The sequence below is a fragment of the Engraulis encrasicolus genome, chromosome 11 (genome assembly GCF_034702125.1).
Source record: "Engraulis encrasicolus isolate BLACKSEA-1 chromosome 11, IST_EnEncr_1.0, whole genome shotgun sequence".
Classification (NCBI taxonomy): Eukaryota; Metazoa; Chordata; class Actinopteri; order Clupeiformes; family Engraulidae; genus Engraulis; species Engraulis encrasicolus.
In genome coordinates this window covers 22325929-22345561 of record NC_085867.1, presented here as the reverse complement: position 1 = coordinate 22345561, position 19633 = coordinate 22325929, and the positions used below count along the sequence as shown (strand labels likewise).

The 19633-nt window shown below is 44.8% G+C and overlaps 1 protein-coding gene across 1 annotated transcript in view; it reads right to left on the bottom strand.

The window, feature by feature from the left end:
- The window catches only part of LOC134458098 (matrix metalloproteinase-17-like), a 75438-nt gene extending 61339 nt beyond the window's left edge, over positions 1 to 14099 (bottom strand). The window contains exon 1 of the mRNA XM_063210222.1: positions 13986 to 14099. Coding sequence (XP_063066292.1) covers positions 13986 to 14075 — 90 coding nt within the window. The 5' untranslated portion in view covers positions 14076 to 14099. The remainder of the gene's footprint in view (positions 1 to 13985) is intronic.
- Positions 14100 to 19633: the final 5534 nt, after the last annotated feature.

Sequence of the window (19633 nt, the reverse complement as noted above, 5' to 3'; positions counted from 1 at the left end):
GTCCATGTGAGGACTCAAGGTGGGCCTCCCCTTGTCTCTCTCGCTGCTCTTCCTCCTACTGAGCCCTCTGCTCTGCTTCCATCTACTATTATCCCCTCATCAGCTCAGCTCTCCTCTCCTCTCCACACCTCTTCTCTCTCCTGCTGCTGCTGCTGCTGATGGTGGTTAGCCAACGGTAACAGAGACAAGCAGGGGAAGATGCAGCAGTGCCATGGGGTTGTGATAACAAAGAGGTTTGGCACTGTGAAGCTGGCATGGTGCACTCTATAATTTATGAGCTTTTGTTTTGGAGCTAGTTAGCAAGTCTGAGGTGCAGGAGAAGAGGAAGCTTCATTTTTAAAGGGGCACAATGTATGATTACGCAGTTTGCGAGGTGCCCAAAACCAGATGTTTTTCATCACAGAAAACCAGCATTTGATACAAATTTGAATACAAAGTGTAAAGCAACTTTTCATATGAAAAGTGTCTCCCACAACACTCATAGCGGACTGCTCTGTCCAAAGTTATATGTGGGGTTCTCAGCGGACAGACCGTCAAAGTGGTCGTGAGAATCATCGTTCACTAACTAATGACTCAAATAAAAATCAGCTGACTCGGGACAGTGACTAATTAAACTTTTAATCCTACATTTATGCTCATCAAATGTATGGAACGTATGTATTGTTGGTGCAAGCTGTACGCCAGGAGCAGATGGGCAGTAAGACTGGCCACTCACTGTCGGCCCACTAGCTGGAGTTGGCGGTGTTCAGGGCCGAAACACCGCAGAGAAGACTGGACACCACCTGATGACATCTACTTCTGGCGTCAGGCTACAGCTACCTGTGAAGGTGGTTGAGGAAGGCACCTCCTGTGCATGCATTATGAATGTGTACTCCCTATGTTTGTCTAGTAATTGATACAATAAAGATGTTTGTGTCACAAGTCTTATTTTCTCTCGCTGACCCATGGGCACCGGAGGAGGTGCGACAGGCAGCAATGCCCAGCAGGTATTAACAGCTACCTGTACAATGATACATAGAGCCCCTTTATAGAGAGTTTTATTTTAAAAGAGTTTTATTTTATCCTCAATCTCCAGGCAGTTCAGCCCTTGGCCAATCGAGTTCTAGACCACATCCTTGGCAGATGTTGGGACAGTCAGCTGAACCCTAAACTGGTCTTCACATACCCTCATACTAATTGTGAAGAGGGCGGCTGGAGATATCTGTACCTAGCCTAGCGTATGTCACCTGTAAGTTAATCAAGAAGCCCACTTCTTCAAACTTTTGTGCTAACCCTGTTCCATAGATATTTGACAATAAAGTACACTTGACTTGACATTTTATTGCCAGTCTCGCTCTCTTGTCTAAGACGTCTCTCTCTCTCTCTCTCTCTCTCTCTCTCTCTCTCTCTCTCTCTCTCTCTCTCTCTCTCTCTCTCTGTCTCACTCTCTGTCTCGGTCTCTCGTCTAAGACCTCTCTATCTCTCTCGCTCTCTCTCTCAAAGCAGTCTTTGGTGCATGCTTCTGCTCACTGGCCTACACAGAAAGAAGGTGAACTGAGAGAAAGGGCACATCATCGATTGCAAAAACATGGCAGTCTGGTGCTGGCAGATACCAGCTCAACAGTTTTATCATCCACTTGCTTATTGACGTTAATGTCTGCTGTCTGGCTATAGCATCTGGTTAAATTATGATCAATGACCCGATGACAGGGTATCTGTACATACAGTATTGCCTTATCAGCATGCTCAGTTCAAGAGGTTGAACACAGATAAGGTACACCCTGATGTGTTACAATATACAATACAACCTGTATTTATTTGCGCAATATCACAACTGAAGTTGTCTCAAAACGCTTTAAAATACACATACACACATATACACTTTCCCACATTCACAAACCAGCTCTGGAGTCTGCCGCACGGTACCAACTGTTCGGGGTGCATGTGAGAAGGTGCATTATACATACACAATCAGATACACACATTCACACAATTTCCCACATTCACACACAGCTCTGGAGGCTGCCGCACGGCGCCAATTGTGTTCTCTGCATGGACTCAGCACACAAACCACAGCCGTCAAATATTCAATACCCTTCAGTTAGTTTTACAACATCCAAACCAGCCAGGTAGGCAGTCAAAAATGAGCACATGCCAGTTTCTATTCCTTTCTATGCCTGCTCTTTTGTCATTTATTCAGAGTACATTTTGGCACTTGGCAAAACAGAAGCATTTAATTATGGAGGAAATCAGACAGGTTTATTAATCTCAAGCAGAAATGGGAAGTGGTGAGGAGAAGTCGGGGCCTGCAGGAGTGGGTAACCTCGGGGTGAGTCCAGACAATTGGTCCTGCTGAATTGATGATAAGGCTCTCATTACTTTGCTACGCCATACCATGGGAATACAGGAGATCTGCAGACCTGACAATCTCCCGCCACTCTGATATGCAGGATGACAGTTGTCTCCCTCTAATGTCCTTTCCACGGGAGGTTGCCATGGCAGAGGCCATTTGGCGGGAGAGTGATTAGGAATTATGGAAACGAAGCCAGAGCGTTTACAAAGCATTTAGTCAGATGGTGCTATAACGAGGCACTGATATCATGATTGTCAGGGCAGTCCAACTTTTCACTAATGTGATTTGCACATTATACTCTAGGGTTAGGTTTAGTAATAGTAGTAGTAGTAGCAGTGCAAGATTAGTATAGGCCTGCTTTACTTGTATGGAGCCAGGAAACCCAATGCCACTTGAGAGAAGGCCCTTGGACTCTTCTGCAAGAGTTCGCTCAAGTCAGATAGAACTGGATTGAGTGAGTGTGCTGCTAGAACAAATGTAGAAGTCCACACATGGCAGCTGTAATATATGATGTAATCCTGTACAACTCTGTTGAGCTGTCGACTCCAAATTACTCTCCCCTGCCGTGACACTGCCGGCTTGAAGCCTGGAGAAACGCTTGCTATCCGTTTCCAATTCACCGTGGCGTGCGGTGCATCTCAAAAACTTGATCCACTGGTCAGTGTTGTAAACTTTTCCCCTGACAGGAAATTCCCCCTTATCAATGGTAGATGACACTGAACACGACACGTCTTGTTTTTATGAGCAGAGTAAATGTTTAGAGGGAGACACTTTATAGTTACATTCTCACCAGATGGCACAAATTTGTGATGTCATTTTATGGAAGACTAGAGAGATGTTTTATAATTGTTTGGCAGAGGGATGGGTGACTGCATATCCATATATTTATAAGAGCCTTTATATGTACTGACATAAACTGTGGAATTGAAGTTTGGGAAATATAAATGCAGAGTCCCAATCACGTTTTCATACAGTGGTTTAATCATGGCAGGAAATCTAGATGAGGACTTAAGTAGCAGTGTATTTTGTCTTCACTTGTGCGCTTAATGGAGCAAGAACTGCCAATGTGTTTCTAGACTGGCATCAGTAAACATGCAAATAGAACAATTGTTTTAACACAGTCTGCTTTTCCTTTCTTTTGAATATCCAAAGTTGCCACACACTTAAAGGGACACTGTGAGATTTCTAGTGGTTTATTTCCAGAATTCATGCTGCCCATTCACTAATGTTACTTTTTTCATGAACACTTACCACCACCATCAAATCCTAAGTATTCATTATGACTGGAAAAATTTGCACTTTTCATACATGAAAAGGGGGATCTTCTCCATGGTCCGCCATTTTGAATTTCCAAAAATAGCCATTTTTAGCTGCAAAAAGGACTGTGCTTGCATCATATTAGAACATATTTGTTTATCACTTAGCAAACTTTCATGTAAAGATCAAATTTGGCAATTGGCAGCCCAGTTTCAATGAACAGCATAGTTGCAGTACCTTTTTTGACCATTTCCTGCACAGTGTCCCTTTAAGAAAAAATGTGTGAACAGCCATGAAAGTTTAACATAAACATAAACATAAAACATAAAACATAAAAAAATGATAACAATATAATTCACACTAGAATGGAAAGCTTAAAAGTTTTAGATTAGGGGCGTGACGCCCAAAAAATTTTTTTTTTTCCAATTTCTGAAAAAAAATAATGGAAAAAAATTGACAAAAATAGAAAAAAATAAAGCACTTAGTGGTCCGTGGAATTTCGCCTAATTTTTGCCATTTTTGGGGAAATGTGTCCTGCATCAACACATTGCATAGGCATGTCACACCGCAGGAAAATGATGTCACACCACAGGAAATTCACTACATTATGGCCCTTTTAATCCTTTTGTATACAAGACTGACATTCGAGCTCATGCTAACTTGGTAATGATATTGTGTTTAATCTTATCATGTGTTTTTACTTATAAAAAACCTTTTTTTCCTTCCATAAGAGCAGTCACACCACAGGACATCATAAAATGAACCATATACAGATTTTGTTTGCAGTAGCCCTTCCAACTGATCACAAGTTAAAGTTACAGAAGATTACAAATGGCTGTCAAATTAAATTTCACATAATCAGATGCAGTTGGAAGCACATGTGAGAGGCCCGACAATGATGCCATGATAGCCCTTCCATTGATGCCTGCTGTTTCCACTGGAGCTGGCAAGATCAAGAAAAACTGACAGAACCATTTAAATATAAAAATCAATTTAATTAAATCCCAAAGGCTAGCCATGCTTAACGTTTGACTAGCTTAATGGGTGGCAGCACTCACTTGATTGGCAGCCTCTCACTGTCTGTGATAGCTGGACGCAGGACAGGACAGTGTAAACTGGAGCACCATTTTTTCTAGTCAGTCAATGATTCACGAATCACTAGAAAATGTGTGGAAGGAAAACATACAAGATACCACAAATTAACCACAAAAGCTGGCAGCTGCAATGCTGATTAAGGACATGCTCCCTGAATGGATGTTGTCAGCAAACAAACAACACACATGCACACATGCACGCACATACACACATGCACGCGGGCATTCACGCAGGCACACACACACATGCACGCACCCGCACACACACATGCACGGCCCTGCACTTGCACACACACGCGCACGCACGCACAAACACACACACACACACACACACACACACACACACACACACACACACACACACACACACACACACACACACGCACGCACACGCACGCACACACACACTTTGTTTATGTGTTGCACAAGAATTTCAGAAAAAGCAGTGGTGTGAAATGTGTGTGTATGTCGAATGTAAATCAGTAAGTAAGTGAATAAGAAAATAAGTGAAAAGGCAACTCGACTCGTATTCTGGATTTCATCGAAGCAACCTCCTTTCAGCCAAGCACAAAGACACTCCGGGAACAAATGCTATTTGTCACAGAAATCTGCAGAGCACAAACAGCATCAATAAGGGCAATTAAATTTAGCTAATACTGCCAACAAACAGACCTCCCAATACGCACTCCCCCTCCGTGCAGCCCTCCTTTGTAGAAACCATCTCCAACTGCCCTTGTTATTTTCACCGGCTCATGGCATTTTTGAGCAATATAAAATAAAAAAAACCACAATAAAATCAATTTTAATATGTTCCTCTTTAGGAAACCACTTTGAGAAAACACAAGGCAGAAGCCTGCCACAGTCCACAAGAATTCAAAGTGATTTAAATCAAAAGATAGAAGTAATTTGAAACTTAATTAATGACATGCACAGGGACCCTGTGGGTTGCAATAAAACAATTCAGCAACTCTGGAAGCATACTGTATTTGAAAATGAAAATTGTTATGCATTCATAATGCATGTAAAGGTTTTGCATTTTCATATCCAAAGTATGGGTATCAGCACACTATGCTATTCAGGTTAATATGTACAGTTGATAATTGACACACTGTCATGGGTCAGTGGTAAGCGGTAAGGGCGTCAGACTTGTAGCCCAAAGGTTGCCAGAGTCACATTTCAGCACCGTTAACCAAATCCATCCTGACAGTAGGGACACATAGGAGGCGAAGCGAGCGAAGCGAAGAGAGGCGAAATCCAACCGTCATCAGGTCGTCGCGGCGAATCAGTCAAGTCAAGTCAAGTCAAGTCAAGTAGGTTTATTGTCAATTTCTTTACATGCACTGGTCATACAAAGAATTTGAAATTACATTTCTTGCTTTCCCATACAGACATAGACTAATCTAGGTAAGGACATAGACAGTATAGACATAGACAGTACTTATACATGGACTTAAGACAGTATGGACATAGACAGTGCTCATACAGACATTTAAAGTGCAAGACTGGACAACAGAAGACTTGTAGAGGACATACATTAAGAGGTATTTGTTGTGCTTTTGTGCTTTTCCTAAAAAAGTCCTTTATAGCGTTCTGACATGGTAATAGTAGCATTTTGAAGAAAAATAAATATTAAAAGGTCTGTCAAGTACACCAGCAGCAGTGTGTGTGTGTGTGTGTGTGTGTGTGTGTGTATGTGTGTGTATGTGTTTAGTGCAGGTAGAAGGTGCGTTGTGCGTCTTGTGTGTGTGTTCGTGTGTCTGTGTGTGTGTGTGTGTGTGTGTGTGTCAGTGTGTGTATGTTTGGGTTTAGTGCAGAAAGTGCAGTGTGCTTGTGTGTGTGTGTGTGTGTGTGTGTGTGTGTGTGTGTGTGTGTGTGTGTGTGTGTGTGTGTGTGTGTGTGTGTGTGTGTGCATGTTGTGAGTTAGTGCAGGTTGAAAGTTCAGTCACAAGTATAGTACTGCAGGTGGAATGTTCAGTCGCAGATATGGTGGTGGGGGATGGGGGGGGGGTTGTCAGTGGCCTTGCTGGCTAGAGGCTGACATTGGAGGGAGAGTGGGTTGAGTGTTAAATAAAATGGAATAAAATGGAATGGAACAGTTATGTTGTTGATTTGATTGGGCCGCGGCAGGCGAAATCGCTCCTGATTTGCTACTACTGGAACTACTGCAGCCAAAATCAGACACTGGATATCTGTTCAGAAGCGCCCTGCCAAAGTCCTGTGCACTTAAAAACACAAAACACATAGACTGGGGACAGCAAGAAGAGATAAGGGGAAAAGCCTCTGCCAGCTCTCTCCAAAACACGTTTTCCCCCTTTTTATGTTTTCTGCAGACTGTAGACGTTTGAGGTTTGTGTTGGGTTTTCTTTAGTTTGATGCTGTTTCATGGTTGTCTTTGTCTTTCGTCATATATACTCAGCAGGCATGTGGCGCTGCTTTGAGAAGCACGACAGGCGTGCCAAGCCAACACCAAAACCACAGTAATTGCAAGTGCCTTTTTTGTCCTTTTGGGCAGCCATCGCACAGAGGGAGGGAGGGAGGAGAGAGGAGTATGGAGGGAGGAGAAGGAGGGGAGGAATGAGGAGGTCCCTTGATGTCAATGAGGGTTGAGTTGCAGAGGCGGAGGAGAAAGAAGCAGAGAAGGAGAAGGAGGGAGGGGGAGGCCCATTGATCTCCAGGGACTGTGATGATGGGGGGAACTCCTTCAATGAAAACAGAATAAGCCTGGGCAGGGCAGCATATGGAGCTCATTTGGTGGTTTTTCGTGACTTCTGAAGGCTGTTGGTGGGGGATTGGCTCCAGCTCAAGCCTGAGCCTCACGAGGGGAGCACGGCAGCAGCAGCAGGGGCAAGCATCGTGTGCAGCCCTGTCATGCAGGACTGGCCATCTAGCATGGCGGGCATTTCCTGGTGGACCCCGCACCCTCTGGGGGCCCGTATTTTCAGAAACGTAAAAAAAGGGGCTCACAACGGTACGTGGCCCACCAGTGAGTCAGTTCTACATCACTAATTATGAGGGGCCCTTTAAATAGGAAAGTGCCTGGGCCCCATTTCTCCCCCAGTCCAGCCCTGCTGTCATGGACAGTGCTTTAGTCATATTCTCACAAACCACAGCAGGGGTAAAGCTGAAGCATCGCGTGCTCTGCTGTCACGGTTTAGTCTTATTCTCTTAACCGCAGCATTTTCTGATTCTTTACTACTGTAAGCCGCCTCCCCTGCCTGCAGGGTCTCCCTGTCTCCCTTAGTCATGTATACAGTATACTCCACAGAGGAGGAGGAGCTGTGGCTATCTATCTAGAGTGTCTGTCCTGTGTGTGTGTGTGTGTGTGTATGTATGGTTGGGTGCATCAGTGTGCACATGAAGTGTGTGTGTGTGTGTGTGTGTGTGTGTGTGTGTGTGTGTGTGTGTGTGTGTGTGTGTGTGTGTGTGCGTGCGTGCGTGCGTGCGTGTGTGTGTGTGTGTGTGTGTGTGTGTGTTCCCTCATGGATCTCCCCATTTGTGTGCCTCCATGACAGTGCATTTCAAGCAGAGCCTTAAGAGCACACTGCATGTGGAGAATAGCCAGCAGACATCACAGAGACAAATGACCACCGAGTGCTCAAACACAAGCACACCTCACGTCACAGCAGACACTACATACTGTATGCTCCAGCTTTAGCATCAACGGGGCATTTGTGTCTGAGAGACATGACAAGGATGAGAGGAGAGGAGAGGAGAAGAGAAGAGAGGAGAGGAGAGGAGAGGAGAGGAGAGGAGAGGAGAGGAGAGGAGAGGAGAGGAGAGGAGAGGAGAAGAAAGAGGAGATAGAGATGGGAGAGTGGAGGAGAGAAGAGGAGCAGAGAAGATGAGAGGAGAGAAGATAGAGAGGGGAGAGTGGAGGAGATGACAGGAGATAGAGAGGGGAGAGTGGAGGAGAGTAGATGAGAGGACATGAGAGGACAGTAGAGGACAGGAGATGCAAAGAAAAGGAAATATAAGGCCTCATTTAGATACTAGATCAGCAACGGTGTGGACACTTTCAAAGCCAGCCTGTGCAACTGTCCCAAAGGAGGCAACTCCACACTGAGGTGGCAGTGGTGGTGAATTACAATTCACCAATACACCCTCTTCTTGCATTATGAAGAACCATATCTTTCTCGAGGCATGTGTGTGCCTGTCTGACTAGCTGTAAATCTGTAGGTGTTGTATTTCCAGTGCATTCTTCCTTCCCTGTCTGTAAACTGATGTTCACTTTGCTCCAAGCCTCTCCTGCTTCCTCACAGTACAGGCTGGCTCTCTGCAGATGCTGGTCTTGAAATAGTCTTTTCCGTCCCCAATCTGAAACCCCCAGGTGCCAGAGAACGGACCAGAGGGTCACAAGACTATTTGAGGCTTGACCCATAAAACTGGGACAGGCATTGGTGGAAACGGTGTACCTTGGTGTAGCCTGCAGAGAGAGGGAGAGGGAGAGAGAGAGAGAGAGAGAGAGAGAGAGAGAGAGAGAGAGAGAGAGACAGAGAGAGAGAGAGAGAGAGAGAGAGAGAGAGAGAGAGACAGAGAGACAGAGAGACAGAGAGACAGAGGAGATCAATAGAGGTGGGATGGAGGGGGAGATTAAAGTAATAGAAGATGGGAAGACTGGAAGAGATATGCCCCGTATACATCAAGCGCTACCAACGCGACCCAGGTAGCTGGGGTGGTTGAAGAAGTTTCGTCATGAATTTATTATTTATTCACTCTGGACGCTGTACTGACATGTTTGATTCAGCTAATCACATAACGGCTCTGTCTTGACAGCCTGGGACATTCCTCGATATGAACGTTCCAATTGGTTTTCGCCGAACCGCGTCATAGCGAATTCGCTTAAGATTAGCTTGAGTTTAATCGTCAAAATTCGCCCTAGTCGCTCAAGAAGCTTCGTTCCTGGTGAATTCGCTCTGATAGCTTCATTCCCCTTCGCTCCATAGAGAAACAATGACTTCCGCCGCGCAGGTCGCTTAGTTCGCCTTCGATGTACACGGGGCAATAGGCTACATAGTAAATGCAGAAGAGTGATGGAAGACAGGTGGAATGAGGGAGGAGAGAGAGCGAGGGGTGATTGTTCCCTGGTGGTTTGCAGGGGATAGGGGTGCCATAGACATGTTAAATTAGGGATGGGGGGAAAGAGGGGATGACTCTATGCTGGGTGTCATAGAAATGTTAAATTAGGGATGGAGGAAAGAGGGGATGACTCTATGCCGGGTATTTGGAGGGGAGGATGGCCAGTATTTAACCCAATCAACATGCATCACTTCATCCTGGAGCGAATACTCTCTCTCTCTCTCTCTCTCTCTCTCTCTCTCTCTCTCTCTCTCTCTCCCTCTCTCTCTCTCTCTCCCCCCTTCTTTTTCATTATCTATTCATCACAAATAACCCCCTTTCTCTCTCTACGTATCACATGCAGACAGACAGACAGACAGACAGACAGACAGACAGACAGACAGACAGACAGACAGACACACACACACACACACACACACACACACACACACACACACACACACACACACACACACACACACACACACACACACACACACAGTGCTGCATGCGTGACACATCCCTTTTCTCTGCCTTCCATGCTTCCTTATCTCTACCTCAGTCTCTGCCCACGGACACAGAAAGAGAGAGAGAGAGAGAGAGAGAGAGAGAGAGAGAGAGAGAGACCTGTCTATTTTATCTTCAGCCACTCTTTTTCTCTGATTGATTTTCTTTTCTCCTCTCTTCTCTTCTCTTCTCTTCTCTTCTCTTCTCTTCTCTTCTCTTCTCTTCTCTTCTCTTCTCTTCTCTTCTCTTCTCTTCTCTTCTCTTCTAGGAAGGGAGAGCCAGCATCCATCTGATCACTCTACTGCCCACTTACTGCTGTCTGTCTGTCCATCACACTCTCCCCTCTGACCCCCCAGGTCCCCACTCTTTCCCTCAACACTTTTTAGCCTGAAAATAGAGCCAGGGGGACTGGACTGGAGTGACAGCCTTAGTGCAGGGGTGGGGGTATTGGAGCTAGGAGGTGGGGTGGGGGTGCTGGGAAAGAACACAAAAACACGGCATGCCAGGGAGTGACAGTGACATGCCACACTTCTGAGTTGGAGAGTGAAGTTTGTAAGTTTGTGTACAGTATGTCTGTGTGTGTGTGTGTGTGTGTGTGTGTGTGTGTGTGTGTGTGTGTGTGTGTGTGTGTGTGTGTGTGTGTGTGTGTGTGTGCGCGCGTGTGCGCATGTGCGCATGTGTGCATGCGTGCGTGTTCAAAAGAGTTGCGCTGAGAGACTTTAAATTGTTGACAGCTCTAAATTGGGTAAGAGGTTATTTTTGGAGAGCGACATAAAGGGAACAGGGGAGGAGAGGAAACAAGAGAGTAATAAGGGAAGGAGAGGCAGTCAGGAAGATAGCAAGACTGAAACACACAGATACATGAAAACCGAGTAAAATTGAGAGACAAGCACTGACAGGGAGGAAGAGAGAGGGAGACACGCAAACAGAATGCGAGAAAGAACGATCCAGAAAGATGGCAAGTGTGAAAGAGAGAAAGTGAGTGTGAGAATGAGCTCGAGGATGGTTTCAGCACTTCCACTGTAGTGTTGATGAGTCCAGATGGTGGTCTCATTAAAAGATATTACAGTAGAGTTAGATCCCTTCCCCATGCAGCTGTAGGACAGAAACAGGCTGCTGAGGCGGCCCCATCATGACCCACCCAGAGCCATACAGAGGGGAGGGTCGGGCAATCTCCATTGTGTCCTAGGGCCGACTTACGCATTAGCAAAATTAGCTGTTTAGCCTCTCAGAACTGCTTAAGCGTTGCGAATGTTAGTGCCTAGAAGTGGGCGTAGCACACAGCAAATGCGATGCAATGCAATGCAGGGAATATGACAAGACTTGCTGTTCGTAGTAATAACTTCAGCTAAACATCACAGATGGTAAAACTGTTATTATCATTACCGAGACAGTTGATAGTTTACATATTTGTGGTGATTACCCCGCAGTATAGTTCGTTAGTCCTTATTTTTGGCTTTTAATGTGATGGTTCTATGTTGAGTCTATGGAAAGATCTCGTTGAAAGGCAGGGCTGCAATTTAATTCCTGGTCCTCCAATCGCGCAACTCTCCCCTCTGTATGGCTCTGGACCCACCAAGCCCCTGAAAGAACGAGTGGGCCATCCACCACGATGAGAAAACTCCTGACTCTAGCCCTAACCATTTCACAATGACTGCCTTCAGAGGCAGTTCAACATGTTTCGCCAAAACAAAAGCATATAACACAGCAGATCCCTTATAGCACCCACTGCTACAGTTATCCTAAAAAAATGTCAGCAAAAGCATTCACTGACTGTATGAGTCAACATGTATTGACAAGGCTGGGTCTCCGCAACACAGCACTAATATAATTATTTCTCTCATCCTTCTTTTGTCCCTTACCAAAAGATATTGGCTCGGTAGGCCAAAATTAGCAGACCATGCTACCTCTTACTCACTCTACTTATGTAAACCTGCCTTGCTCTCCTCAGTCTGTACTTTCCCTTTAAAATAGCAACACAATACAAACGTAATTTTCCTAGAACAGTAGCTCTACACGTGCAATTCGCTGGCATGAAAGAAAAAAGGCAGTTTTTCAAACATAGTAATTCTACAGCTTTTCATCCTGGAGAGACGGTAGCCTGCTGGCTTTTGTCCATTACAGAACCATAAATTGTGGTCTCGGCTCAACACTGGTCTCTGGCCAGACAACATGCTCAGTCGGACTGGCTTCCAAGTTTTTTCCAAGACTTTTCTTGCCCAACAAAAGAAAAATGGATCTGACGGTGGATCTGCCAAGCCCATAGAGAGAGAGAGAGAGAGAGAGAGAGAGAGAGAGAGAGAGAGAGAGAGAGAGAGAGAGAGAGAGAGATACTATCTATGAAGACCAACATTAATGTCTGATGGGAGTTATTCAAGGACTCCATTCAAAGACTAAATTTGCTTGTGTGTGTGTGCGTGCGTGCGTGCGTGCATGTGTGTGTGTGTGTGTGTGTGTGTGGTTTAGCGAGGGCTCCTTAGTGCTGATTGGCTGATGGTTATAATTGCACTTTGGACATTCAAGGTCGCAGGTGCACACACTCCCTTCTGCTTTGGTCTGAGACCACCTCCCTCCCTGCACAGTCCCAGTCTTAAAACACACCCATTGGTTTGAGGGGCGAGACATGGGGATTGTGAAGTGCCCCTGTCCTGTTTTGGAGGCTTATCTGGGTTTTCAGGCTATCCAGAAGGAGGTGCAGCCAAATACAGTATGACTGTGGGACAGCGAGAAAGAGAGAGTGAGACAGATAGAGAGAGAGAGAGAGAGAGAGAGAGAGAGAGAGAGAGAGAGAGAGAGAGAGAGAGTGAGAGAGTGTCAAGCGCTTTTCTTCAATGTCTTTTACAATGACTAGTGGAGGGCAGGGACATGGTCATTTTAGGGAGAGCAGTACAATTTCCCTCAGGGCATTATTGTGTGACTGTCCATTTTGCATGGTCTGATGAACTTCTAGAACAAAGCACATCAGTGAGCAATGGCAGAAAGTACATTCCAAAATCAGACTACTGTAGACAAAAATATGTAAGCCACAGCCAACTTCGTCCTCCTCTTTTTTTTCTTAGCAAACTACCAGCATCCATGACTGAATTCGACACCACATTACGCTATCATTCAAATAGCCCAAAACCCACAAACATTTCTGACGAATTACATTCGTGACATCAGGGTCGGGGTGTTTCTCCTCACTCCGTGAAACTTTATCTTTGCACCCGGGGCAACTGTGGCGACTGTGGCAAGCTGACATAGTTTATGGAGCCTCCATGTTCACTTGTGGCGAGTTCAAAGCGCACCGCTGTGCGCACCTCAGAGAGCGTTCGCGGTTATGAGGGATGATATACCAGGAAAGAGATTATGGATTAGGATTATGTCTGTAGAAGGCGACTGTAGGAAACTGTAGGAGCGGAGACGATGCACATGGCATGCCAGCTCTAAGACTGGCGGCAGCGCAAGTGGCTCGTGCCAATAGGGCAAAATGGATTTAGTAGATCAGGGATGACCAATTTCATATCAGTCTACAAATGCGGCCAGTTTCTGACCGCTGGTCGACAATAACCCAAAGCATCAGGCGGAGGGAAAGAAATTCCATCAGCAAAAAAACATTCAGCAACTTCGGAGACATTCGGAACTGTACTTTTCACTCACGTTTGTTGAGCCAGCTATATACGTACATGTTCCAGAATGTCCATGTAAATTAGCAATGTTAACCGTCTTTCACTGTGGCGAGAAGACTAAACGGCACTTACCACCCCCATGTCCATCTGTTCCGCCGTTAGAGAAGGTGCCGCGCCAGCCTGGGATAAAATTAAAAAACAAAGAGTTGGGAACACAAACATCTCCGGGTAAATAATCCACAACGCGCTGTTAATTCCGCTTCAAAATTCTCATATAATCCATGTCCTTCTCTATCGGAACCTCTTGCGCTGCATTGAAGGAAAAAAGCTGCCCTTCATCCAAGTCCCTCAGTTATGCTCTCGTGCGCAGATGTGCAATCCAGTCCGGGCTCTACGATAATAAAAGCCCTATCTTGTTGCGCGCGAGCACGCGATACAACTCTTTTCCAGGCGGCGAGGGAGTAGCGGACTATGCTTTCCAACCACCAGACCTATTCTACGCATGTAGCCATTCTGCAATCCGGTGCCTTTATTCAAAGCATCCAATTAACCACTGGCTATTGCAAGTCCGTCCGACTAAACGCCTTCCAAGTATTCGTTGGTTGTGAATCGTAATGGCAAAGAGAAAAGGGCAGATCTTCTTCGCTTAGGCTACTATACTTGTGATGTGCAGTGAGCCTACTCTCTACTCCGTGCGTCGCAAACCATGACTGACGTTGGAGGAGACAGGGCGAGACGAACTTGCGCGTTCGGTTAGGTGGTTGTCAGTAGGGGCATGTGCTCCAATAGGGAGCGGATTATACCTCTGCATATGCAATTGCTGCCACTCAAAAACAAATACTGAATTAGTGAAGGTGACAGTTTTAAGCAGAATTAATTCAATTCTGGTCTACAGTTCTGTTCAGCTTTCGCAGGGTGGTTATGGTAACAAAACTCAGGCTGATAATGAACAGCACTCCACAGCACAAACGTGAACACTGCACACTACACACAACGAAATTGCATGTATGCCTCACCCGTGCAAGGGGGCAGCCCCCAATGGCGCCCCAAGGGAGCAGTGCAGCAGGACGGTACCATGCTCAAGGTACCTCAGTCATGGAGGAGGAGGACTGGGGAAAGCACTGGTTAATTACTCCCCCCACCAGCCTGGCGGGTCAGGAGTCCAACCGGCAACTTTTGGGCCACAAGTCTGGCGCCCTAACCTTACACGTGACCTAAGCCTACATGTGCTTTAATGCAGACGTTGCAATTATACAGCTATGGGCTGTCAGGGGGCCAACACAGAAAATGCTAAACCCACTGTTTTACCAATTTCTAAAGCCAAAACATGTTATAATTCGCATGTAGACTACATAGACATTCTCAGCAAACCCTAGAATAGTCCGGTGGTAGAACATTAGTAAATGTCCCTCCTAAAGCCTCATACAGTATCGGTATGCTGTGTGCCAGATTGGAGGGTGGACTGGGAGGACGTGTTTCAAGCTCCGAGTGGCGGACTGCGCAAGAAGACCTGTTAAACTAGTGTTTCTCAACGGGGGCGGTACAGCCCCCCAGGGGGCGTTGAGGAGTCCTAGGGGGGTATTGAGTGCTTAGTTGTCATCATGGGCATTAGTCCATTCAAAAAAATTAATAGTGGGAGGGGGGGCGTTGGTAGGCTAGTCAAGGGGGCGTTGGTAGGCTTATGGTGAAGTCAAGGGGGCGTTGTGAGGCTTAGAATGAGGTCCAGGGGGCATTTGCTCAAAAAAGGTTGAGAACCACTGTGTTACACTGATGCCATGACCGGATGGGCCTCCCATGCCATAATGGAGCATTGACTGGTAGATTGTGTATTTGAGCCCAGAGTGGGCTCTGTATGTCGGGCGGTTTCAGCTGAGCTACAGGAGCTTCGTGCCAGCAAGATGGACCATGAAGACATGAAGTCATGACAGGTCAAAATGGTGCTACATTTTTCCATACCCCTGTAAGCTACACGCTGGCCAGATGCACAAGGAGTCAAGGATTTCCGTGGACCAGGTAAAGTTGGGGACACAAGCTACATCTGGGGACAGAAACTTTCCATCTGGCATACTGTATTTAATGATGGCTTTTGTGTTTAACAAATCAGCACAGCTCTTCGTGGTTACACGTCTGTGTGATTGCTGGTCTTAAAAGGCAAGCAGCACAGAATGAGCAAGTGTATTCCAGGGGTGTGAACTGACACCCAATTAAATATACATAGAATGCCAGGAGCAAAGTCCTTCAACTGAAAAGACTGCATGTGCCCTGTGAAATACTGAGCTGGTTTTAGTTTCATTTTCCTCATTACAGACATCACAGAGCCATGACAAAGGCATTTCAAAAGCAAGATCACTAAAACTGCTCTGATCTGGAGCACTTACAACTGAGCAACATGGTGGAACATCAACCACAACACATTATTAGCCTGTCCACCATTGCACGCTTTATTGTTGTGGGGAAAAAAGTAGCAAAGTCGGAAATTAATTATTTGTGGTGGTTCTGATGTTCAGAGAGAGAGAGAGAGAGAGAGAGAGAGAGAGAGAGAGAGAGAGAGAGAGAGAGAGAGAGAGAGAGAGAGAGAGAGAGAGAGCGCGCTTGGTGCTCACTGGGGACAATTAGGTCCCCTGGTTGCTCAGCATGGTGGCCCAGAGTTGTTCATCTCCAGCTGGTGTGGAAGGCAATAAGGGAACTGGTAATTAAGACACTGTTATAGTGAAAGTTTAGCTTACTTTTAGCTGTGCACAATAACTTAACTGCTGAGTAAATCAGAACGTGTGGAGTAGATGCAGGCAAAATGAATTGCCCTACCATAGAACCACATACACGGCAGTAGGCTTATACTGTATACGTTGGTCTATTATACTCATTACATTACATTTAGCATACATTTCTTTATTTATAAAATCCTATTTGGCATTTGGCATAACGGCCCATGCAGCTAATCAGTGTTCCTGCTGTGTGTGTGTGTGTGTGTGTGTGTGTGCATGCGTGCGTGCGTGCGCCCGTGTGTTTGTGCGTGCGTGCGTGTGTGTGTGTGTGTGTTTGTTTGTGTGTGTCTGTGTCTGTGAATCTGTCTGTGTCTGTGTCTGCGTGGGCATGCGTGTGGCCAGCATTTGCTCCAACCAATCAGTTAATGAGTTGATTAAAATTATATATGTGTAGCTTAGATTTTACTACATGTACATTTATGTATATGACAAAAAAAACCTACTTGTGATCTGTGTAGACTTAATCACTGCCTTAAGGATAGAAATGTGGGTGGTGTATACACACAGAATTTATCATTGTTGATCATATATCGATTCTCATCATAGATAAATTATACATTACTGAAATTCCATGAATATCATTCCTCAATGGTAGTTACGGTCATGAATATGATCTCTGTTTTTGAAAATATGTAGTTTTGGGTTTGAAATTTCAATAAATTGGTGTAAACAGTGGAGAAAGAGTTTGAGATATAAAGGACCTAGACAAGCATTACTAAAATGTGAATAAAGTAGTTCAGAGACCATAGGTGGAAAATTGTTCACCCTAGTCTAAAGAGAACTATGGAGGGGGTAAAATTCAGATGTTGATGAAAACCGAGTTTGATTTTGTCCCTGTTGAGATCCCTCTTTGAACACCTTTGAGATATTTGTTCCAGCAGACACTCACTTCAACTTGCATTCGTTTTGGAACTTTCCATCGGTTGTTGCACACATACTACAGGGCAGACTATAGCACTGAGGTAGAACTGAGAGAGAGAACTGATAGGCCTACGTAGCTCTTAGCTTACAGTATTTAGCCTATCATAACACTCTCTTGCCAAAGCAACAGGACACATTAGCATGTCAAGTTCAGCTGCTTTTGTTTTGTTTGTGTTTCGCTCCATCAGAGCAAGATGAATTCCCAGACCCACCCGGAGCTGTATCCAGACCACCAGCAATGTATAATGACGATTCCCTTTGGGCAGGTTAAGATTAGGGCCTCCTAGACACAGACAGGCAGGCAGGCAAGCAGGAATGCCAACCATCCATTACATTACACTACACTACACTACACTACACTTAGCTGACGCTGTTTTTCCAAAGTGACTACCAGTTATTTTACTGGGCATTGCTCAGGGGCACTTCAGCCATGGATGGAGGTGTTGGGAGTGGAAGGGTGGGATTTGAACCGGCATCCCTCTGATCTTAAGTCCACCTCCCTAACCATGGCCATGGCTGCCCTATCATCCATCCAGTAGATATTCTCTACCCTACTCCATCACGGCTTTAGGCTTATGCTGATTTACAGCACATTACCAGAATGGACATGTCAGGAGCAGAGTTCAGTGGACAACAAACGCATCTTAATGGAGAAAATCAGAATTTCAACTTTTCAACAGAAGGTACAGTAGCTGGCAAAGACCAAGTGAGTGAAACACAGACTCAAATCTTTGTGAAAAATGTGACAAGATGCAACATGAAAAAGATAAGAAGTATAACTCAAAGCACTATGGCCTCTTGAGAGACTTGAGAGACTCTATCCCAGCACAAATACTACTCATTAGGGCAGTCAATCCCTCAGACCAAAACACATCACCTTATAATCCTCCTCCCATCAGGTAAAAGATACAAAAGATTTACAACATCCACATCCAGATTTTGGAACAGCACATACCCACTGACTATCAGACATCTTAACCTGCTATAACTCCCACTCAACCTCTAATGCACTTCAATATTCCAGGTAATCTGTAATCTAACTGCTGTCCAATGACTGCTGGGCCCCTTTCTGTTTATTGTTATGTCTACCCATATTTATATTTTCTGTATGTACCTTGCTGTTGTGTGCTTGTCAATTGTATTTGATGTTAGGGATATGCCACGAATAGTTCCTATCATCTATGTCAGCATGTCAATATACTTCTTCAACTTGATACGGTAGATTTCCAATTGGCCAGTTTATGTGTACTACTGGCATGACGTGCAATGAAGATGAAACAATCATTACCTATATGCTTCTGTTTTTCAAGATACCAAGTTTCAGCCAAGTATTTTTTTTATTATTATGTTATTTTGTGTTTAGCTCTGTATGTGGCTTTGGAAAAACAGGTCTGCCAAGTAGCAATAAATAGAAAAACTCAAAACAACACCAGACCAACTGCAAGTCTTTGATTTTTTTTTCAGGGAAACTTTCTAGTTTCTGTACACGAGAGACGTATAAAAAAAACGAGCATTACCTTCACATAAGCCAAAACTCATAAACAGCTAATGCTACTTTAGGAAATTGCACACACACACACACACACACACACACACACACACACACACACACACACACACACACACACACACACACACACACACTTTTATGAATGTGTGCGTGCCCCAGTTTCCTACACTCTTAAAAAAGATTGGTTAAAATAAACAAAAAATTAGTAGTTTTTAACCGATCTGTTCGATTAATATGTGTCCGAGAAAAATATTAGTCAAAATAACCGATTAGACTTTAGTTAAAATTTCAACCAATCTAGATCGGTTAAAAAACTAACCAATTCCAAATCGGTTGTTTTGACCAATAGATTGGTCATGTTTAACCAATCTTTATAAGTCAAAAATGTACCAATCCCCCAATGGTTGTTTTGACCAATTTGTTCGATTAATATGTGTCCGACACAGATATTGGTTAAAATTGTAACCGATTTGCTTGGTTAGATGGACACTGCAATTACTTCACTCCAAATTAACAGTTTCAAAGCTATATCAATCATAACCAATAACCAAGATTTGAGTTTGTTTTCACAAAGTTTATAACAA